This window comes from Zeus faber (genome assembly GCF_960531495.2).
Source record: "Zeus faber genome assembly, chromosome: 2".
NCBI lineage: Eukaryota > Metazoa > Chordata > Actinopteri > Zeiformes > Zeidae > Zeus > Zeus faber.
In genome coordinates, this window is record NC_137189.1 from 13,053,937 (window position 1) to 13,078,086 (window position 24,150).

General features: G+C 45.0%; 1 protein-coding gene across 1 annotated transcript; it reads left to right on the forward strand.

Annotated features, from left to right (window-relative positions):
* The first annotated feature begins 1,212 nt into the window (after positions 1–1,212).
* znf513a (zinc finger protein 513a) lies at positions 1,213–22,005 on the forward strand. Its single transcript, XM_079996678.1, has 5 exons — positions 1,213–1,330; positions 2,102–2,238; positions 15,636–15,770; positions 17,448–18,194; positions 19,611–22,005. The coding sequence occupies exons 2-5, from the start codon at positions 2,199–2,201 to the stop codon at positions 20,525–20,527; spliced, it is 1,839 nt and encodes a 612-aa protein (XP_079852804.1). The 5' UTR covers positions 1,213–1,330; positions 2,102–2,198; the 3' UTR covers positions 20,528–22,005.
* Positions 22,006–24,150: the final 2,145 nt, after the last annotated feature.

A 24,150-nucleotide genomic window follows, 5' to 3' on the forward strand; every position in this document is an offset into this window, starting at 1 on the left:
GTCCTCACACAAGTCCCGGCTCCGTCCACCACCGAACGCGGGGTGGGCTTCGCAGGCCGGGGGGCTGCATGACGTGTGTGGTTTTGTTTTTTTTTGCAGGAGATTCCCGGCGCAGCGGTGTGGCGGGGGGTGGGGGCGCTGCGGGGCCCCCGGGGGGGACGCACACTGCGGTGACACGCACCAATAGGACGACGCGCCGCGCACCCAGGGTCTCCGATTCATAAACGGGCGTCGCTCCGGTGTCACCGAGCTGCAGCTTGACACGCGTTTCAACTCGGAGCGTTCTAATAGGAAAGGGCATTCAGACACGTCTCGAACCTGCGGCCATACGTAATGTGAATTTCTATTCGTTGTTTCAAGCCGAGATCATTAATCTATAAAGGAATTATTATTATGATGATTATTATTCAAGATTCAAGATTTTTTTTATTTTATTTGTCACATACATATACATACTTTCATACATATATGCAGTGAAATGTAATAAGTGCATCGCGGTCGTATGAGTTAATTGTTGATGTTTTTTTGGCGAACATTATGATAAAAAAGGAAAAAAATAAAAACCAAAAAACCGCATTGTTATTATTATAATAATAATTATTATTATTATTATTAGTAATAATATGATCATTATATTACAAAGACTACAATTATTATACAATCATAATCATAATAATAATAATCATCATCATCATCATAATCATCATAATAATCATAGCAACATCAGTGTTATCGTTATTATAATTTTTATTTATTTATTATTATCTATTTTGTTCACATACTTTTCTTGAATTGCACTTCAGTTTCCCCAAATTGTTTTTTTTTCCGTTTTAAACAACCTTCGTGGCTTTTACCGCAAAAAGCGGATTTTTTTTTCTTATATGGCGAGGTCATCATGAAATCGCCGTCTGGTGAGTCCTTTTTACCGCACGTATTTGATGTGGGCTTAGGACATAGCGGCCGGTCCACAGTATCAACGTTTCACGATTCGTGCGATTTGACCTGGTGAAAACGGCAGAAAACGCACACAGGCCAATTCCTTATTCCATATTAACGAACTACTACTCCCACAATGCAGAGCGCCTGGAACCGGAAATTGTTTTCGGAAGCGGAAACACCTGGGTAAGCGGAAGAGAGTGTATATACAATGAACATCAGAAAATCAATTAAGTTATGAAAAACACCATTAATTGCCTTTCTTTGTCGGCGCGGCGCATAAAGAAATGGCGGCTCCTCAGACGCTCTGAAGTCGATCCAACCTTTTCGCCCTTTCCAGTAGTTCGCAAGGAAAGTGAACATCGCAATCGAGAGGAAAATGCACATATTTTTGGTAAGTTAGCATGAGGGCTAGTTAAGGTGATGGTAGCTATTTTGCTAATTTACCAATTGGTCAACATGGTTAGCCGATGCTAATGCTAGCGCCATTAGAACGACCAGCCACCCGCGGCGTTAGAGGATACTGGGGCTGGTGTCTTTTGGTTTGGTTATAAATCCCGCTGGTATCCGTATCATTTACGACGGTTACCGTGGGCCTTGTGCTATTCACCGTTTATTTCGGTTATGTTACCTTGGTTAATGACTTAGACGTCAGGGCTAGTCAACTGCATTCTGTTGGGGGCCAGATTTTAACCTTGTTACCAGTTTGGGGGTCCTACAAATCAACGTCGTTTTTTTTTTTTTTTTTCTTTTTTTTTTTTTTTTTTTGCGGTTTTGTTTTGCGGTTACACTACAAAGAATGAAAAAGCAAAGGCTTTTACACCAGAAATGTGAAATCCTATTACTGAATATTTTGGATATTGTTCTCTCATATTTTTACACATCTTCTGTATAGTAATATTTTTGTTCGTTATATATTTATTACTTACTTCAAAAACGAGAAATGCAGAATATTCAAAATGTGTTCCATGCACTAGATGAAGACGGATTACAAAAATGACTTTGCAGCAGTGAGGGTGACAGTAGTGACTGGGTATAAATATAGTGGATATTTCTGTACATGATGAATATGTATAAACAGTATGGATGAGTCTCATAATGGGTTGGTTAGTTTGACTTATTACAGTGTTAAAACCACATTACAATATCTATTTCTTATTGCCAGCTACACTGAAGAAAAAGGTTGAAAAGGATGAGAATGAGCTGATGATTTTTGAAGTCTTCGAGAAGAGATTTCAAACTGGAGAGAGGCTGAGCGGAAGATGCCAAGAAAAAAACAACAGAATCCACAACCAGTCAAGTGTAAGTGTTTTAAAGATCAATAGACTTTAACATAGCATAAGTTATGGCTGGAAAATATATCTATATAACATTAATATTGTGATATGAGAGTAAATTATAATCTGAGGTTTTGTTTATCATAATATAGCAATATAGGTAAAAGTTGTGTTTTTATTTTGTTATTTTCTGAACTTCATATACTGTTCTCGCTTTTCTAGTGAATGTCTCTATGTGATTGGTTAGAATACCCACATTGTAACTCTTGTGTGTATATTTATAGTAATAATATAACAATAAAGGAAGGAATCGCTGTATGTCCGTCTGTAAGTACACCGATCAGCCACAACATTAAAACCACTGACAGGTGAAGTGAATAACATGTCTCATCTCGTTCCAATGGCACCTGTCAAGGGGTGGGATATATTAGGCAGCAAGTGAAGTCAGTTCTTGGAGTTGATGTGATGGAAGCAGGAAAAATGGGCAAGCGTAAGGATCTGAGCAACTTGGACAAGGGTCAAATTGTGATGACTAGATGACTGCGTCAGAGCATCTCTAAAACGTGTTGTGGGGTGTTGTGGGGTGTTCCCAGTATGCAGTGGTAAGTACCTACCAAAAGTGGTCCAAGGAAGGACAGCCAGTGAACCGGCGACAGGGTCATGGGCTCACTGATGCGTGTGGGGAGCGAAGTCTGGTCCGTCTGGTCCAATCCCACAGAAGAGCTACTGTAGCACAAATAGCTGAAAAAAAGTTAATGCTGCTATGATAGAAAGGTGTCAGAACACACAGTGCATCGCAGCTTGCTGCGTATGGGACTGCATAGCTGCAGACCAGTCAGCGTGTCCATGATGACCCCTGTCCACCACCGAAAGCGCCTGCAATGGGAATGTGAGCGTCAGAACTGGACCATGGAGCCAACCATGGCAAACTGGACCAAGTCGGCGGAGGCCTAGTGATGCTCTGGGCAGTGTTCTGCTGGGAAAACCTTGGGTCCTGGTATATATGTGGATGTTACTTTACTGCTCACTTGCTGCCTAATATATCCCACCCCTTGACAGGTGCCATTGGAACGAGATGACCAATGTTATTCACTTCATGATTCAGTGGTTTTAATGTTGTGGCTGATTTGTGTATATATGTACTGTATGCATGTGATTATCTCTACAACTGCTCATCTGATCTACTTCACACATGGCGAATGTATTGCTGAGGACCTAAAGACACGCAGTGTTGAATTTGGTGCAATTTCAACACGTGACACCTAATAAACTTTCAATAGATGGCGAAGAGTGAGCCGGCGCAGCTTCAGGGCTCTGCGACTGAGTCACAAAAACTGTCTTACCCCGGTGTATGACTTCAACTGGCAGTTTCATAATTTCTTCATTGTGGAACACAGGACTGAATCGTTGACATTTTGTTAAACTGTGCCATTTAAATGTCTTAAAGTCTTACATTTGAACGGGCATGCACAATTAATGATAATAATCGCCATTTAATAATGTATTAAATGATAATTCTGATAATAGCTATGTGAGCACCAATACTCAACCCCCCTAAATATAAAATTATCAATAATGAGGTACTTGGTCAAAAATATTTGGGGATTTGAATATGTCAACATTGCCCAGAACTAGTGTAGGTTAACTTTTCCTTTAAGAAGTATACTTTCTGTGTAATTTTGATAATATTGTGACCCAAATTAAATGCTGGAATTAAATTAATTTACATTTTAATTAGGTATGACTTATTTTGACCCACACAACTGTATCAAATAGATTTTTAGCCTTTGGTTGAAGTGAGTGACTGCAGTTGGTGGCAGTAAAATGTGGATTGTGGAATCTGGATTGACAGGCCATATATGCTTGGGAGGAATGTTGCTTCGACTTGGATCAAATCACTTGAATCCACAAGTTAATTTAGGAGGAGCATCAAAGGCTAACCACAGAAATACGTTTCTTTATGAGTACTGGTTTTAACTGAACTGTAATAGACTTTTAAATTATCAACAACTCTACGGATGCTTTTATACGTCTGTAAAGGGAATATTTATTTCCTTTACAGCACCTAGCAATACAGTTATAATTAGCAATGTTGTGCTGTTGTACACGACAATGCACACTAGATTACTGATATTCCCGGTTTGAAAACTCCTTCTGTGCTAGGCACCAAAATGTCCACTAGATGGTGCCATAAACCACCTAGAAGGTAATTTGGTAAAGAACCATAAATTGAGACTGTCAGGGGGCTTGTTATGTTTTCTGTGAAGTAACAGCTGTGTTTCAAGGTTATCATGTTCCATTAGTTAGTCGTGAGAGAACAGAGTGTGTGAGTGTGTGAGTGTGTGAGTGTGTGTGTGTGTGTGTGTGTGTGTATACACTACTCACAAAAAGTTAGGGATATTTGGCTTTCGGGTGAAATGTATGGAAACTGTAAAAAGTTCACGCTACAGTGATACATTATCATGAAAGTAGGGCATTTAAGTAGAAACATTCAATGGTGATTTCCTCATTTCAAACAATTTATTGAAACAAAAGCCAACAACAGTGGTGGGTTTACCACAACAAAAAATGTCAATGTCTCAATAACTTGTCATGTGGCCTTGAGCATCAATTACAGCTTGACAATCATGTCTTATGCTGTTCACAAGTCGACTTAATGTCTGCTGAGGCATGGCCCCCCCACTCTTCTTGAAGGGCGGCCCTCAGGTCATTGAGGTTCTGGGGTACAGAGTTACAAGCCTCTACACGGCGACTCAGCTGATCCCATAGGTTTTCTATGGGATTCAGGTCTGGAGAAAGTGCAGGCCACTCCATTTGAGGTACCCCAGTCTCCAGCAGCCGTTTCCCTAATGATGCCACCTCGATGAGCTGGAGCATTGTCGTCCACGAAGATTAAATGAGGCCTGTGTTGTTCATGCAGGGGCACGATGACTGGATTAATGATGTTATTCAGGTAGTATGGGCTTGTCACTGTACCATTCACAAAGTGTAGGGCAGTTCTGTATTGACTAGACACACCTGCCCACACTGTAACACCACCACCACCACCAAAGGCTCGTCTGGTGACAACAGTGGCTGATGCATAGCGCTCTCCTTGATCTCTCCAACATCGTTGGCGGCCATCATTTCTGCTCAACGTGAATCAACTTTCATCAGAGAACAGCACTGAGGCCACTGGTCCCTCGTCCAGCGTGAATGCTCCCTGGCCCATACAAGACAATGATGCCTGTGCCTGGTGGTGTGGTCAGGTACCCTTGCAGGTCGTCTAACACGCAGACCAGGCTGATGTAAACAGTTTCGAATGGTCTGACGTGACACTTGGATGCCTCTCACCTCCCTTAGATGTGCCTGGAGTTGAGTGGCATTCATCATCCTGTTCCGCAGGGCACTGTTCACAATGAAGCACTCATCAGTGTGGGATGTGGCCAAAGGACGTCCACTTCTATGCCTTTCTGTGACTCTTCCAGTCTCTGTATCTCTGTTGGAACCTGCTGATGACACTCTGTGACACTCTAAGCTCAGTGGCCACTTCCCTCTGAGAACATCCGGTTTGAAGCCTCCCAATGGCGAGGTACTGTTGATCAATTGTTAGGTGTTGTCTTGGTCTCATGATGTCAAAATGTGAACAGCATGATGAAGAGGACTGTTTAAATACCAATTCTAACTGAACCAGGAAATGTATTGGTTGATTCATGGATCAAACACCTGTTGTGAATTTTGCCGTTCAGCTCCTTGTTAGAGAACAGCAAGTTGTGCAAAAAGTACTGAAACATTGAACAGTTGGACATGTGCATTCAAAAGTTTAGAGAAGGGCAAATTAAGTTCACCTGTAAAGGTTATAGTGCATTTTAGGTTCATCCTGAAATTTCACTCGAGAGGGTGTGTGTGTGTGTGTGTGTGTGTGTGTGTGTGTTGGACCCCCTTTTTTCTCCAGGACTGCCTTAATTCTTTGTGGCATAGATTCAACAAGGTGTTGGAAACATTCCTCTGAGATTTTGGTCCATATTGACATGATAGCATCACGCACTTGTTGCAGATTTGTCGGCTGCACATCCATGATGCGAATCTCCTGTTCCACCACATCCCAAAGGTGCTCTGTTGGATGGAGATCTGGTGACTGTGGAGGCCATTGGAGTACAGTGAACTCATTGTCATGTTCAAGAAACCAGTTTAACATGATTTGAGCTTTGTGACATGGTGCATTATCCTGCTGGAAGTATCTGTCAGAAGATGGGTACACTGTGCTCATAAAGGGATGGACATGGTCAGCAACAATACTCAGGTATGCTGTGGTGTTTAAACCATGCTCAATTGATACTAAGGGGCCCAAAGTGTGTCAAGAAAATATCCCCCACACAATTACACCACCACCACCACCACCAGCCTAAACCCTTGATAAAAAGCAGGATGGATCCATGCTTTCATGTTGTTTACGCCAAATTCTGACCCTACCATCTGAATGTCGCAGTGGAAATCGAGACTCCTCAGACCAGGCAACGTTTTTCCAATCTTCTCTTGTCCATTTTTTGTGAGCCTGTGCAAATTGTAGCCTCAGTTTCCTGTTCTTAGCTGACAGGAGTGGCACCCGGTGTGGTCTTCTGCTGCTGTAGCCCATCTGCTTCAAGGTTCCACGTGTTGCGCGTTCAGAGGTGTTATTCTGCAAACCTTGGTTGGAACGAGTGGTTATTTGAGTTACTGTTGCCTTTCTATTGTCTCGAAGCAGTCTGCCCATTCTCCTCTGACATCAACAAGGCATTTTTGTCCACACAACTGCAGCTCACTTGATATTTTCTCTCTTTTGGACCATTCCCTATAAACCTTAGAGATGGTTGTGTGTGAAAATCCGAGTCGGTCAGCAGTTTCTGAAATACTTAGCACCAACAACCATGTCACGTTCAAAGTCACTGAAATCCCCTTTCTTCCCCATTCTGATGCTCTGTTTGAACTTCAGCAAGTCATCCTCATCGTGTCTACATGCCTAAATGCAATGAGTTGCTGCTATGTGATTGGCAAGTAATTGAATTGTATTTGTGTTAACAAGTAATTGAACAGGCATACCTATTAAAGGTGTGTGTGTGTGTGTGTGTGTGTGTGTGTGTGTGTGTGTGTGTGTGTGTGTGTGTGTGTGTGTGTGTGTGTGTGTGTGTGTGTGTGTGTGTGTGTGTGTGTGTGTGTGTGTGTTCAAGATTTTTTTTTTATTTGTCACATACATATACATACTTTCATACATATATGCAGTGAAATGTAATAATAATAATGTAATAAATAATGTGTGTGTGTGTGTGTGTGTGCCATAATATTAAAACCACTGACAGGTGAAGAGAATAACACTGCTCATTTCATCCCAATGGCGCTTGTTAAGGGATGGTATATATTAGACAGCAAGTGAACAGTCAGTTCTTGAAGTTGGTGTGTTGGAAATAGGAAAAATGGGCAAGCGTAAGGATCTGAGTGACGTTTGACAAGAGCCAATTTGGGATGGTGAGACAACTGGGTCAGAGCATCTCCAAAACGGCAGGTGTTGTGGGGTGTTCCCAGTATGCAGTGGTTAGTACCTACCAAAAGTGGTCCAAGGAAGGACAACCAGTGAACCAGTGACGGGGTCATGGGCACCTGTGGGAGTCTCTGCCCACAGGAAGGGTTTTAGGGAGGGTGACAGGTGAGTTTTTATTGAACAGAGGAACAAAAAGGCTCGCTCCCCAGAAGTATACTGTAAATAATAAATGATGATGATGATTTTTGGCGCAGGAGGAATGGCGTTCTGCAGCCGGTGCTTGACCACAGCCATTGGTGCGCCACATACCCCCACCGCGCGGCATAGACCGGGGAGCCATCTGGCTGACAACCAGGCCGGCCAAACCTCCTATAGTAGCCGGCCAGCCCCAAGAACTGCTTCACCTCCTTCTTGGTCTCGGCATGTTTGCGACCGCAGCGGTTTTATCAAGCTGGGGTCGGACCAGGCCTTCACCCAAGTGGTACCCCAGATACCGTACCTGTGTAAAAGTGGTACAAACCAAATGGAGTTGATAATGCAGATTTATTTTCCTTGGACTCCTGAGACAAGGGAATCTGCCAGTAGGCCTTGGTTAATTCCAGTGTCGTGAAAAAACAAGCCATACCTCACCGGTCGAGAAGTTCATCGAACCAGGGCATTGGGTAGGCGTTGAACTTTTACACCGCGTTCACCCTTCAGTAGTCCACGCAGAACCGGACCAACCCATTGGGTTTACCCACGGGCACGATGGGACTAGACCAGTCACTCGTGGACTCCTCTATCAGTCACATGGCCAACATGGCCTGTAATTCCACCTGCACGATCTTGCGTTGTTTGGGCAGGCGATACAGCCGAAAGCTTCCTTCAACCCTCTGGGTCATTTCCACATGGAGGTGTATGAGGGATATGAGGCCTGGCATTGAGGAGAAAACATCAATGAAGCATTGCTGTAGTGCAGCCATGTCTGCCCTCTGGGATGGAGAGAGATGGTCACTTAACAGGGCCACAGTATGATCGGCCGCTTTTTGACCTCCGGCCCCAACTCATCCCACTCAATGACGGGCGTGACCAGATCCACGGACGCCCCCTTCCTCCATTCTTTTAAGAGATTAGGTGATAAATCTGTGTCGCCCCCTCCCTGTCAGACCGTTTGACCTCATAATCAACCTCGCCAACCCGCAGTGTGACCACAAAAGGCCCTTGCCACTTCGTGAGCAATTTAGAGCTGGATGTAGGGAGCAACACTAATGTCTTGCCTCCTGGTGTAAATTGTCTGAGCCGAGCCCCCCGGTCGTATAAGACAGGCTGACGTTCCTGGGCCCAGAGCAAATTCTCCTATGATAATGGCCGAATCAGCGCATGTAACTTTGCTCTCAGGTCCATAACATACTGTATATCTTTCTTACTGGTGCTAGGACCTTCCTCCCAGTTTTCTTTAATTAGGTCTAGCACCCGCAAACAGCATGGGGTCCAGCCACATGTCCCAATTACGGCGATTCGTCGAGAACAAACTTTCAAATCATGTTTTTCAGCGTTTTATTAAAGCGCTACACCAGACCGTTCGCTTGGGATGGTAAAGGCTGGTCCGAATTGAGCGGACACCCAGTAACTCGTAAAGTTTCCGAAGTGTATGTGACAAAGGTAGTGCCCTGGTCGGTGAGGATTTCCTTTGGAATCCTGACTCGGGAGATAACCTGAAACAGTGCCTATGCCACACTTTTGGCCGTAATACTGCGCAGGGGCACTGCTTTGGGGTACCAGATTGCATTATCCACTCAGACTAATTCAAAATGATACCCGCGGGCACTGTGGTCTAACGGTCCGCTGAGGTTCATACCAAGTCTTTCGAACGGGACCTCGACTGGGGGAGGGGCCTCAATGGCGCTCTTGGCATAGCCGGAGGGTTGACTAACTGGCACTCAGGACACGCAGCACACCATTTACACACATCTGCCTAAATTCCCGGCCAATAGAAGCAGGCCAATATCTGCTGTTGTGTTCCTGTCTGAGTGTCACGGCTCACTCGATATAACCTGTCCCTAATCACTGAAAAATAGGGGTGAGAACGGTGTCTGGGCGCATCAATACGGAATAGATTTTAGCTACCCCCTCAAAGGCTCCGCGAAGGATGTAGTCTCGCAGCACAGCCCTGGATGCTCCTCTCCGGGACGCCGGATGGGCTGGGGACCCGGCGAATCCAGGTTGGGTCTTGGGGTTTGACGCAGGGGGCCCCCCGGACAGTCTTCACAGGGGCATCGGGACGGGCTAGCGACCCGACGAATTCTGTATGGGTCCCGGGGTTGGATGCGGATCTTGTCCTCGAGCTGATTGGCGGCGGGGGGCCAGTGTTCAGTCGCGGCCTGCTCCTGGGAGCTCACGCCAGCGATGACGCACTCCAGCTAACAGCAGAGGAAGTTCCACTCCTCTTCCAGGTCCGCAAGGCGTATAAATAATGATTCAAGGATTCAAGAGGTTTATTTGTCATATACATACTTTCATAAATATATGCAGTGAAATGCCTTTACAATGCACCCGGAGGTTATGCACAATAGTTACTAAACCGAACATAATAGCTTACCTAATTCCTACCTATCTAACTAACTGAAACTAAACAATTCCTAAAACATAATGCAATTAATGAATAGAATAATATAAATAAATAAAAATAAAAATTAAATACGACTCAAAAAGATTACAAAGCGGGTGTACAAAATAGAAGGGAATAGTTATGTATATGGGATAGGCTATTTGTATATACAGATGTGCAGTAAAAATATTTACAGTATAGTATACAACAGTACGACACAGTAACACCGAACAGAACAGCAATACAGCGCAGTATGCAGTAACCAGAACAGTGATACAGTATGCAGTACAGTATGCTACATATAGTACAGTAAGGCAGTGTGAGTGACTCAGTACTTTTTGTTAGGACCCCTGGTGCGTTCAGCGCTGACAATCCTTACGGGAAGAAACTCGGTTTTAGTCTCTGTCCTCGCTGTGCGACTGTGGAGGCGCCGGACCGCAGCAGCTGGAACAGTCCGTTGTTGGGGTGGTGAGGAAAAACTCTGCAGGGTCCGCCTGTCCTGAGCAGTACAGTTCCCAAACCAGGCAGTGGTGCTCTCCACTGCTCCAGAGTAGAAGGTCTTGAGGATCCCCTACGAGGCCCTGAATTTCTTTAGCTGCCGGAGGTGGTAAAGACACTGCCTCGCCGTTCTCACCAGGGTGTCTGTATGTAAAGTCAGTGTTTAATCCTCTGCGTTGTGGATGCCCAGGTATTTGAAGCTGCTCACCCTGTCAACAGAAGTCCCATTTATTACCAACACCGCGTATGTCCTCGGGTGTAATCCCCTCCTAAAGTCCACAATTAGCTCCTTAGTTTTGCTTACGTTCAGGAGGAGGCTGTTGTTTTGGCACCAGAGTGGCAGGTCAGCCACCTCCTCACAGTAGGCCTTCTCATCATCGTCAGTGATCAGGCCCACCACGACGGTGTCGTCAACAAACTTGATGATGGTGTTGGAGCTTGACCTGGCCACACAGTCATGTGTGTACAGGAAGAACAGTAGGGGGCTGAGGACGCAGCCCTGGGGGGGATCCTGTGTTCATGGTGAGGGAGCTGGACATGTGCCTCCCCACCCTAACCACCTGGGGCCGGGCTGAGAGGAAGTCCAGGATCCAGACACACAGCAGAGTGCTCAGTCCTAGCTCTTGCAGCTTGACAGCCAGTCTGGTTGGGACTATGGTATTGAAAGCTGAACTGTAGTCAATGAACAGCAATCTCACATAGGCCCCCTTCTGGCCATCAAGGTGCGTGAGCGTGGTGTGCAGTACCTGTGAGATTGCAACGTCCGTGGATCTGTTCAGCTGGTATGCGACCTGCAGCGGGTCCAAGGTGCGGGGGAGGGAGGCGCAGATGTAATCCTTAATCAGCCTCTCAAAACGCTTCATGACCACCGAGGTGAGGGGCACCGGACAGTAGTCATTCAGGCAGGCTGGAGAGGTAATCGTCGAAACAGGAATGACAGTGGACCTCTTGAAGCAGGACAGGACCACTGACTCGGCCAGGGAGGCATTGAATATCCTAGTGAACACCGGGGCGAGCTGGTTAGCACAGGTCTTCAGTACTCGCCTAGATATGCCATCTGCAGCTTTCTGAGTGTTCGCCCGCATCAGAGCCCTATGACGTCATTCTCAGACACTGAGAGTGCACGCTCATCCCCAGCGGTGTACTGTTGTTCCATCTGTTACCCGATGATGATGATGATGATGATAATTTCAGGTGCAAGAGAAATGGTGTCTCCTAGTCAGCTGATGAGCCTGTGCGCCGATCCCCTCTGCAAGACAGACAAACATTAAGAAAGCTCCCTGCCCACGAGTCGGACCAATCAGCCATCATCAGGACGCTGAATAGGCCGATTCGAGGCAGCTTGGCGGCTGCAGGAAAGGAAGCAGTGCTGTTGTCTGCAGCCAGTGCTTGACCACGCCGCAGAGCGGTCAGAGCGCCCATGCTGACCCCTGTCCACCGCCGAAATGCGCCTACAATGAGCATGTGAGCATCAGAACTGGACCATGGAGAAGAACGCAGCCTGGTTTGATGAATCACAAAGAGTTCAAGGTGTGGCCTCCAAATTCCCCAGATCTCAATCCGATCGAGCATCTGTGGGATGTGCTGGAACAACAAGCCCGATTCATGGGGGCCCCACCTCACATTTTACAGGACTTAAATGATCTGCTGCTAAAATCTTTGTGCCAGATACCATAGGACACCTTCAGAGGTCAGAGCTGTTTTGCCGGCACAAGGGGACCCCCACAATACTGTGTGTCTGTTTGTGTGTGTCTGTGTGTGTGAGAGACTCTACCCACAGATACGGGATCAGGGAGGGAGATGGAGACTTTTGAGCAGTGAGGTGCTGACACGTGGGGTTTTTATGAAGACTAATAAACAAAAGTCTTGCAGGCCATGACATGAACATGAAGCAATAATGGAATGATCCGGGTCCGTGTGCCTCATGATCTTGTCCGAACGTGTTCTGCACCACTGGAACCGCACTACAAGACAAAACAACACATTAGACTCCAGCAGGGTCCGACCAATCAGCGCTAATGAGGCTGATCAGGTGGACCCAGTACAGCTGTGCTGCAGCAGGAAGAAACCAGCACAGTCACCTGCAGGCCGAGGGTAAGTTGGCTACCACTATCTGCGCCGCCGAGCTATGGATCACCTTGAACTTAAAGGGGTGAAGAGCCAGTTATCAACAGGTGATCCGCGCGTTGGTGTCCTTTATGTGGTGGAGCCACTGCAGCAGGGCGTGGTCCCAACAGAGGGTGAGAGGGCATCCCAGGAGTTAGTACGTGAGGGTGCTAACTGCCCACTTGATGGCGAGGTACTCCTTCTCGACCGTGCTGTATTTGGACTCCCACTCAGAGCTTTCGGCTGATGTATAGCACCGGTCCGTCGGCGCCCTCCACCTGCTGTGACAACACTGCCCCCAGCCCTCTGTCCGACACGTCTATCTGCAAACAGAAAGGGAGAGAAAAGTTGTGTGTACACAGCACTGTCTTCCCACAAAGAGCTGATTTTACTTTATCAAATGCCTGCTGCCGCTTCTTCAGCTCTGAAAAGTCAGCTACAAACCTCCTTATAGTAACGTGCCAGCCCTAAGAACCGCTTTACCTCCTTTTTGGTCTTGGGTCTAGGACTTTTCGTGACTGTGGCAGTTTTATAGATCTGGGGTCGGACCAGACCTCCACCCAAGTGGTACCCCAGATACCGTACCTCCCTCCACCCAACCGCACACTTCTTAGGGTTGGTGGTGAGCCCCGTCCCCCTCGGGGACTCGAGCACTGCGCCCAAATGCTGCATATGCCGCCCCCGGGTGTCACTGTGAATAATTACATCATCTAGGTAGATGGCAGAGTATGCCTCGTGCAGAAGCAGGACCCAGTCCATGAGTCTCTGAAAGGTGGCTGGGGTTCGCTGCATCGAATTTCGGAACTGCGTTCACCTTTCAGTAGTCTACACAAACGCGGACCGACCCATCGAGCTTACCTACCAGCACAATGGGACTACACCAGTCACTTGCAGACTCCCAACATCACCATGTCCAGCATGGCCTTCAATTTTGCCTGCATGACTTTGTGTTTATGTTTAGGCAGGCGGTACAGCCAGGAGCATTCTTTTACCCCCGGGGTTGTCTCCACGTGGTGGTTCATTAGGGATGTGCGGCCTGGCAGGTGGCTCAACGGTGTGGTTGGTGCTGCCGGAAGATTGACTAATTGACACTCGGGGACACACGACGGACCATTTACGCATCTGCCCAAATTCCCAGCTAATAGGAACAGCCATTTGTCCGCTGCAGTGTTTTATTGTGCCCGCCATCGGGTTATGTGCGATTTTGACAAGGGTCAAATTGTGATGGCTAGACGACTTGTTCAGAGCATCTCCAAAGCGAGAGGTATTGTGGGGTGTTCCCGGTATGCAGTGGTTAGTACCTACCAAAAGTAGTCCAATGAAGGACAACCGGTGAGCCAGCGACAGGGTCATGGGCGCCCAAGGGCTTATTGATGCATGTGGGGAGCAAAGTCTAGCCCGTCTGGTCCAATTCCACAGAAAAGCAACTGTACCACAAAGTGCTGAAAATGTTAATGCTGCTATAATAGAAAGGTGTCAGAACAGATTTCTGCTTGTGGAGCTGCGTAGTTGCAGAGCGATCAGAGTGCCCAAGCTGTGAGTGTAAAACTGGACCATGGAGCAATGGAAGAAGGTGGCCTGGTTTGATGAATCACATTTTCTTCTACATCATGTGGATGGCCGGGGTTATTATATATTAGATCCCATCGAGCATCAGTAGGATGTGCTGGAACAAAAACCCCAATCAGTGGGGGCCCCACCTTGCAACTTCCAGGACTTAAAGATCTGTTGCAAACGTCTTGGTGTCAAACACCACAGCACACCTTCAGAGGTCTTGTGGAGTCCATGCCTCGCCGGGTCAGAGCTGTTTTTGCAACATGAGGGGGAGCTACACATTGTGGTTATTAGTGGTGTTTTTAATGTTGTGGCTGGTCGGTGTATATATATATATATATATATATATATATATATATATATATATATGATACACCGACCAGCCACACACTCCAATCCAATACACCAGCTCTGCCATGAATTTTACTTTTATGAAATTTATAATGTTCAGTCTTGTTGACATAGTCGGAAATGTCTAAATTCAATTATATGTTCATGACTGAGGTCATAGTTAAATGTGGTAGTGTACTGAACTACATTATATCGAGAGGTGTTTCTATTTTTTTGTCGAGAGAGAGAGAGAGAGAAAATTAATCAACCCTAATATATTCAGCTTTTCAAGAATCATTCTGAGTGAATGTACTGTATAATATAGGAAACAAAATATGCAAATATAAATTTAATTCCACCAATTTTAACATAATATGGCACAACTAGCTGTACCTATGGCTGTTTGGCTTGTCATATATAAGATAAGAAAACACTTTTTTAATACCTGGGGGGGGAATTCAGCAACATGAACATTCAGGAATATCGACATTTATGACAGGAACTTTTTTCTATCGCACTATAATTGTACTTTTGGCTTTCTACATGGGAATATTGTTGAATTAGGCTTTATTTTAGACTAATCTGCAATGCCCTATGAATAAATGTAAGGGAAATATAATTTTTTTTCCAAGCCAGTGTTCTAAACAACTTATTATTCTACTTGGTTTATCAGTTAAACATATCTAAGACTGTTGAAAAGCTATTCAACTCCCGTGATAGGTAATGTAAGCTTTGTACTGTTTATTTTGGGGTATCTAACGATTATTGTGGTGCATTGTGATGTACCTTCTTTGGTTTTAACCATGGATCGATGGTCATCCTGTTGTTGACTGGATCCTCTCTCTGCCTGTAGTGGATTCTGAAGATGGTGTAGCCATTGAAGCGCCTGGAAAACTCACCTTAGACACAGACTTCCTTTTGGGACCAGAACTTGAACTCGGCGATCCAGATCATGACAACAAAATCCTAGGCCTTGAAAAGTTCTCAGGTTTGTAAGCAAATGTTTCGCACTACTTTTGTGATTTTGAGGGTGTAAATGTTGTTTTTGATTTATTTATGTATTCATATATTTATGCGGTGAAGTTTTTTTTTTTGTGTTGTTGCCATTTGTACTGTATGTTGCTTGAGCATTCCTGATGTCTTTGTTTTGGCTCTGTTTTAGTTTATAACTTGAATGTGAATACTCGCATTTTGTGCTTCTAATCTTCATGGTCATTCTTGCCATTATAGATTATATCATCGTGGCTCTTTGAGAACTCCTTTCATTTCCTTGACGACCAGTGCTGAAAAGGTTTATGAGGGAATTCAATGAAAATCATCTCAAACGCCTGTGCAACTCTCAGCAGAGGCGAGTGAGAGCCTTCTTCTCTGCGAGGCACTCGAGAGAAACCACGTTACCACGGCAGCCATATTTCCTACTGTGGCTCTTTGTCAGAAATAACTAAAAAAGGGGGGGGGGGGCAAAAGTGGAGAAAGGAGCCGAGCCACTATTATTATATAAGGTCATAAAAAATATGTCCATTACCATCAAGGACACCATTACAGGAGAGCATTTATTTATCATCATCATCATCATCATCATCATCATCATCCGCTGTCTCTGCTCTCACTGCCCCGCTGCCATTATCGTTTCCCCCATCATCATCATCATCATCATCATCATCATCATCATCATCATCTACCCTCATCATCATCATTATCATCAGCAGCGGCAGCCTTGCCATTATAGTCATCATCATCATCATTATCATTAGGCTCAGTAATCATCCACCAGGGGTTTCCAGGGGCTGGATAAAAGGGCAGTCCCCGCTCCAGCCTTCCTCACATCCACCCTCTGCGTCTGAGCCCAGACTGTCTGCTTCGCCTCAGTCTGCGGAGAGGCCGTTTTTAGTGCTGGGTGCACTATGTGCTCTGTTTAAGCTTTCTTCTTTTGTGGCTACAGAGCATTGCTTTTTTCTCTTCTTCTGTTTTTGTGTTTGTCTCATCGTGTGGCTACTTCGGACTTAAGGAAACAAAGGCAATTACTCCATTGGTCGTACGGTTGGTATGAAAACTTTTCCTCTGAAGCTCTTATTGGCTTTGTGTTGCTTTTAGTTTGTGCTCTAATTGTCATGCACCGTTGGATTGTGTAATTTATTCTTTTATTGGTGGTTTTCAAATAGTTAGATTCATAGGATGAAATGTTGTGATGTTGTGTAGCTGTGAAAGCTAATTTTTAATTGTCTCATTCCAAGCAGTTAATGTCACTGATTGTGTTCGTGCTCGAAATGCATGTGCTATCATTTTGTGGTTTATCGTTTTCTTTTTTATAACAAAGTATTGCACATTTATATGATTCACCACAGTCGTTATGTGTAACGACAAGAGTCAAAATGAGAGACATGTGTGCAGTGCATTCGTTTCTGAAGGTTTTCAAAAAAGAATGAAATGATGAACCGATTGTAAGTAAGGAAGTAAAAGTAAATGGATTGCATTATTGCATTATTAGACCAAACCAAACTTGACAAATATGAATGCCGTGTTAGGATTCAAATAACTGGTGACGAGAATTTATTATTTTCTACCACATAATCTTATTTTCCTGTTATTTGATGGTTTAAATCCCAAAGATGAATCAAATAATTGCCAGGTTAATCCTTGGCGTCCCTCTGTCTTCCTTGTGCAGAAGTAGCGGCTGAGATCGGCTTCTCTGTGTATCCTCTGGGTGATGAGCAGAGTCCTGCCTACAGCCAGCTCAGCATGGAAAGCGAAGCCGAAAGCTCACACAACTCGACCGACGCCAGGAGGGAGGATGGTGGCCGAGCGTTACGGCCCGACCCCTCCTTCCCCCCCTACCTGTCCTGCCGGGGATGCGGCCAGCTCCGTGACGAGCCCCTGGGACCCGGCATCGACCTGGTGGGTCCGTACTGCCTCAGGTGCTGCAAAGCCTCCAGGGAGGCCAAAGGCGTGGACTACTCACCGTTTGGTGCTGTCGCCGGGCTCTGCCTGGGCGCTCGCAGTCAGTCAGACGGCGAGGGGCTCGATAAGGCGTCCGAGGCAGACGCCTCGTCCAAGCTGCACTCCTGCAGACTCTGCGGCTTCTCGTCACGATACGCCAACCACGTCAAGCGCCACATGAAGACGCACAACGGCGAGAAGCCCTTCAACTGCCCACTGTGCACGTACGCCTCAGCTCAGCTGGTGAACCTGCAGAGGCACCTGCGCATCCACACCGGGGAGAAGCCCTACAAGTGTGACAGCTGCTCATTCGCCTGCAGTTCCCTGGGCAACCTCAAGAGGCACCAGCGGATGCACGTGCCCCCTGCGGGAGCGGGACAGGAAGTGGTGCGACCCACGAGCGGCCAAAACAGTTTGAAGAGACAAGGGACCGACCAGAGGCCCAACGAGGAGGAGCCCAGCGCCTCAGCCAGAGGTATTTAGGATTAACTAAGTCAATTCATTTGAGAAGTGAAAGATAGAGATGTATTTTCCTTCGAGCTGGGCAATAACTAAATCAAATCACAATATTTTTGGAAAACTACCTATATTCAATATAAATATCAATATTGTGGGGATGGCTATTGGTGCTTTCATTCGATATTGAAACAGATGAAATATTTGAGAAATGATTATTGTTAATCTAGATATAATGACCAAGTAGGGAGAGGCATTGAGTCTATGCAGTTGATAAATGTACTTTCTGTAATGAAGCCTTAAAGACAACAATTAACGATAACTAGAATCCCCAGATGATATCTAGTCACATCACAATATCAAATGTTACGATATATCGCCCAGCCCTAATTTAACTCTCAAATGTCTCGGGCTGCCCCCAAACAGTCGACCAAACATTAGTCCACAAGAAGCGTCTCAGTCGAAATAAACCTTGAAACCTATACGGCTGGACCAGTGTATGAAAGGCTAGAGGGCTTTTAATTTGAAACAAATTTTAACAAAAATAAATGTTCAGTCTTCTTGCTGGTTGTTCTGACACATTCAGAAGAATAAGTATAGCTTTTGATGGTTTGCCTGTAATTAACAGGCGGCTCGCTTCATGCGTGCATTGTTAAATATATATTTTAAAGGCTGGTTCTAAGTTGTTGTGTTCGTGTTACTAATAAATTAACAAAATGTTCAGTTCCCTTGCTGGTTGTACCAACACATTCAGAATAGGGATGTTCCTAACAACTAATTCCCATGACATTTAAACCGAAGTTTAAACTTGGACTAGTCGACTTGACTAAAAGTCCGAAAGAATATTGCGTATATTATATGAGCCATTTGAAACCATTAATCACATTCTACAATAACCACATCGTATTTTAAATGACCTGAAGCACCGGCTAGAGGTGCAGCCGGGGACAAGAAAGATGCGTCAAGTCTGCGTCAAGTCCCTCGCCCAGGAGGTGCATCCTGTGAGGGCCGAGAAAACAACCTTCCGTACACATTTCAGTGCAAATTATGTCAATATGTAATTTAAACGTGTACGTTAAGAAAATAATAATAGGGCCTTGTAAGTTTAACCGACGTAATGTTTAACGTTGTAATTAATAGGTGGCTCGCTTCGTGCGCAGTAGGTTATGAGGTTTTGTATTTATCTGTAATGTAGCAGTGTTGAAAATGCTATTTATATCATTTTCTCAGCCCTGGAGCCCCAACCCTTTCTGATGTCCCGAAAACATATGTTTAAATAATTAAATGAATATCATTAACTTGAACTTGAAGTGACAACTAATAGTCGAATAGGATAATCATTAGTCGGCGGCCGCCCTAGAAATGTCTTAATTCTGCTTTGTCATTTTGTTGCCATGTTTACTGTTATTTCTCCCCCCCCCCCACTATTTTCCAGTGCTTGTGAGGCCGTCTTCTAACCTGAGTCTAGGTCCCCAAAACAACAGCTACCTTTCAGCCTGTAACAGTCTCAAGGGGGCCCCAGCACCGTCTCTACCCCCCCTCCCCAACTTGGCTCCTGACCTGCAGCCCCCCGCTCTCCTGGAGTCCAGGGGCCGGACCCCCGCACCGCCCAACAGGGGAGTGCTCCCACATCCCTCGCTGTTCCCCTTCACCTGCCGACTCTGCGGCATCGTGCTGGAGGACGAGGACGGCACGTCGGCTCAGATCTGCGCCAAGTGCACGCTGGACATGCTGACCAAGGACTCCTCTCCCAACAGCCCCGGCGAGCGCAGCGACAAGGTGTACACGTGCGCAGCGTGCCCCTTCCTCACGCACTACCCCAACCACCTGGCACGCCACATGAAGACACATAGCGGCGAGAAGCCGTACCGCTGCCCGCAGTGCGACTACGCCTCTGCGCACTTTGACAACCTGAAGCGGCACCACCGCGTGCACACGGGCGAGAAGCCGTACAAGTGCCACCTGTGCGACTACGCCTGCGGCAACCTGGCCAACCTCAAGCGCCACCAGCGTGTGCACTCTGGCGCCAAGCCCTTCCAGTGCGCGGTGTGCAGCTACAGCTGCAACCAGAGCATGAACCTCAAGCGCCACATGCTGCGGCACACAGGCGAGAAGCCGTACAAGTGCCAGGAGTGCGGCTACACCACGGGGCACTGGGACAACTACAAGCGGCACCAGAAGAAGCACGGCCTGGCCACCGACGGCTGGGTCAAAGATCACATGGTGGGACACCACCACCACGACGATGAGGATGACGACGAGGACGAGCTGGAGGAAAGGATCGGGACGTCAGTCAGCGTCGGGGTCCAGACGACGAGAAAAGACTTGGGGGTGGATATGCAGTTCAGATAGGGACGACTGATTTCTTTGTGCCATAAACTCGAGATTGTATAAAAACTTTACTCAGTAAAACTAAGCTACCAGCATATTGTATTTTTATTTTCTTTCACTAAGCCTTTATATCGTTTGTGTTTTTGGTCTTTGCGTGTTGTCAGATGTCTTCAGAGGCTGCTACCTGTTTGTATGTACTAGAATCCTGCACAATTATAGAAAGAAAACCTACAACAATGTCAAAAGATGTTTTGATGCCTTTGGATTGAATGGAGGGAATTATTCTTAGTCTGTCTTTTCAGTTGTTGTTGCTGTATTTACGCAAGACAAATTGACTTTGGCGGATACCATTCCACTTGGCCGGTTGCTCTCTGGGTGCTAATTACACAGCACTGCCCTCCGAGACTTCCCCACATGTTTCTGTTTAACGGCATTAAATCCTAGAACGACTTTCTACCCACAACAACTCGATGCCCAGACCTTGCATTCATGTTCCCAGTGAGTTTGAGCAGATTTAAAAGGGAATTTGGAAGTGTGTAATTATACCAAAAGCTTCAAATGTCAAAAACCCAAGGACTAAGGATGCACCATTAGCTGGTATTTGATATCAAACTCGAAAAATGTATAGTCTGTCAATGAGGACTTTCTATCGACCCTAAACTATTCTAAATCCATGCTAATCAGCCTATACTCAAAATTCAGAACCCACAAATCAGTATCTGAAGTGAGAAAGTGGCGTTGGTGCATTCCTTCTACATAGACATTTCAAATTAGCTCCCTGGAAGGAGGGTGTTCGGTCGGTGCACTGACTGTCCTTGAATTCATAAACGCCCCCCCAGAACTGTTTAATGCAGCACACAGTGACCATTAAATCAGACCTATGTGCCAATGTATGCAAAAGAATGAGTGCATAAGTTTGAATCTGATGGAATTCCTCCTCAATCCCTCAGGAAACTCATGTTTTTGGCTGGGGCTTTGTGGGTTGGGAAAACGTCAGCGACCGAAAAGACGAATGGACTTAAATATTTGACTGAACTCTGTGTGGGCACCACTACTTAATCGTGCTGTTTTCATTATACTCCTGTTTACTCAACTGAATAGTTGAGTTTGCTTTCCCTCCCTAGGTGGAATATGCCTGCGGCCTGAGTTGCCTAAAATCGGGGACGCATCATGAACGTAGAACATATCGCCAAGCCTTGATTGTTTCAGCCTAAATCGTACCCTTTACATAAATTGGGAAGGAGCGTTGTGTCCAGTCATTCTGCTTATGATTGCTGTCTTACTGACTGTGAAACTAGCTTCGTTGTTGTCTATTTTTTGTTTTACTTGAAGAAAAAAAAAAAAAAAAAAAGGAACATGACACTTTATTAAGCATGTCAGTGTCAAAGTGGACTATAGAGAATAGTTTAGCTATTTTTCTAGTGTGGCTGTATCATTAGAAGTGCATACTTCATAATTAATATATAGAACTTTTTTTTCTATCTTGAATGTGTAGTTCGTCAGTGGGATTTAGTTATGGGGGGGGGGGGTTATTAGGGACTGATTTTGAGTTTAATCTCAAGTCAATAGCGAACTATTATATGCAAGAGATATTTTTCAGGTTGCCATGACGAGGAGCATTGAAACCCATTGATTACTGCTGAGGTCCCATGGGCGTTGTTTTGTTCATATGCAGTGGATTCATAATTGCCTTAAGTGATGATTTTAAAATAAACACTTGTGTCCAATTAGTGTGACGAGCAGATTTAATTTGTTTCCCCATTTGTGATATATTGCAAAATGCATTGCATTGCAGATGCTGCAATGAAAGTATACGTATACACACACACACACACACACACACACACACACACACAGCTCCGCAGCGCGAACGAACGCGTGCAGCGCTCAACTGGGTTACGTGCAACAAAACGTGCGTCATGTCTCTGAAGTCGTTAAACTAAAGAAAAAGATCATTGAACCGTCATGTGAAAACTGAAACAATTTCAACGTTACCACAGAAAACGGTTTGCCAATTGGACCAGAGGCAGAGCGAAAATATAATTCTATAAAATAAAATAAAATATAAATATATAATGAAATTACATTTATATAGATATCATTAGATCAAATAGAATTATATAAAACAAAAATTATATAAACATATAATAAAATTTAAAAAATATAATTAAATAAAATATCTAAAATATGAATTATATAAATATATAATAAAATACAATTCTATAAAATAGAAATGATACAAACATATATAATTATGTAAAATGTAAATCCATTTCACTGAATGTAATAAAATTCCACAAATTATGATGACATAGAGGGCAGAGACGCAGCAGTTTCAAACGCGTCAATGAGCCAATTCAACCAACTGGGCGTTAGCGGAACAGCAAAGCGCAAAACTCACGGTTTGTTGTTTGTCCTTCTGAGTAAATATTCAACGTGGAAAGCTTCAAATAAAAGCTCGTTTATATATATATATATATATATATATATATATATATATATATATACACATACATATATATATATACATACATATATATATATTTGTGTGTGTGTGTGTGTGTGTGTGTGTGTAAGTATATAGTGTGTATGTATATATATATACACTATACATATATATAGTTATATATATAGTATATATATAGTATATATATATAAGTATATAGTACTGTATATAGTACTGTATATAGTACTGTATATAGTACTGTATATAGTACTGTATATAGTACTGTATATAGTACTGTATATAGTAATGACAGCTCTATTTAGTTACGCGTGTTCCTTCCTGTTTTCTGATTGGCTGATTGGATCACGTGTCACTCAAACGCCGCAGAAGAGCCGTCGTCGCGGTTTTGGTGGAGACGGGCTCCGTCCACTCACTTCGCTCCATCCGGTGCCTTGCTCGTATGATATTCTGAACGCGCGGTCCATGGCCCGTTCACTTCCTACCTCTCTACCCTAAAGGCGTCCGAAAAGCAGATGGAGACGTCCCCCCCTGCTCCAGTCCTCCGTCCGCGACCTCTCCCCCCCCCCCCCCCCCGTACGGACGGAATCGCTGCGGCGCCGCAACACTGCGCTGTGATTGGTCAGAGGTAAAAGCGTAGCGTGGCAACGGAGGCAGCGTCTCAAGCTCGTTCAGGCACCAGGGCCACGCTGTGGTTGGTGGATACGGAGAACTGATGAGGACTGGGTCTGTTTTCATTTGGGCCATTTTGGTGGATTCATGACAATTGGAAAAACAATCAGCTTCAAGGTAGTCGCCTTGACATTGAGGAGTCGTGACTTACTTCCTCAGAGACATCGACGGCCCGGGTTGTAACTAACAGAATGCCTCGGTTGTGTCATGGCTTCTAGGGAAGGAACTTGCACTAACTTGCACAAAAAAAACACCCCTAAGTGGCCATCGCTCCCTCTTACGTGACTTTATTTGGGTTTACAGAACAACTCATCCATCTGAATAAGCCTCTTGAATCTTGAATGTGTTTTTGAGTCCTATTTTGGAGACATTTCACAAGTACAACTAAAGGTGAAGCAGCAGAACGACGCCCAAGGAAACACACATCCAGGCAAGGCGTCTAATTTGGCACCTATACATTTATTTACACTGAGGACTTTGCAGCTTCCATGTATTTGTTCTGTAATAT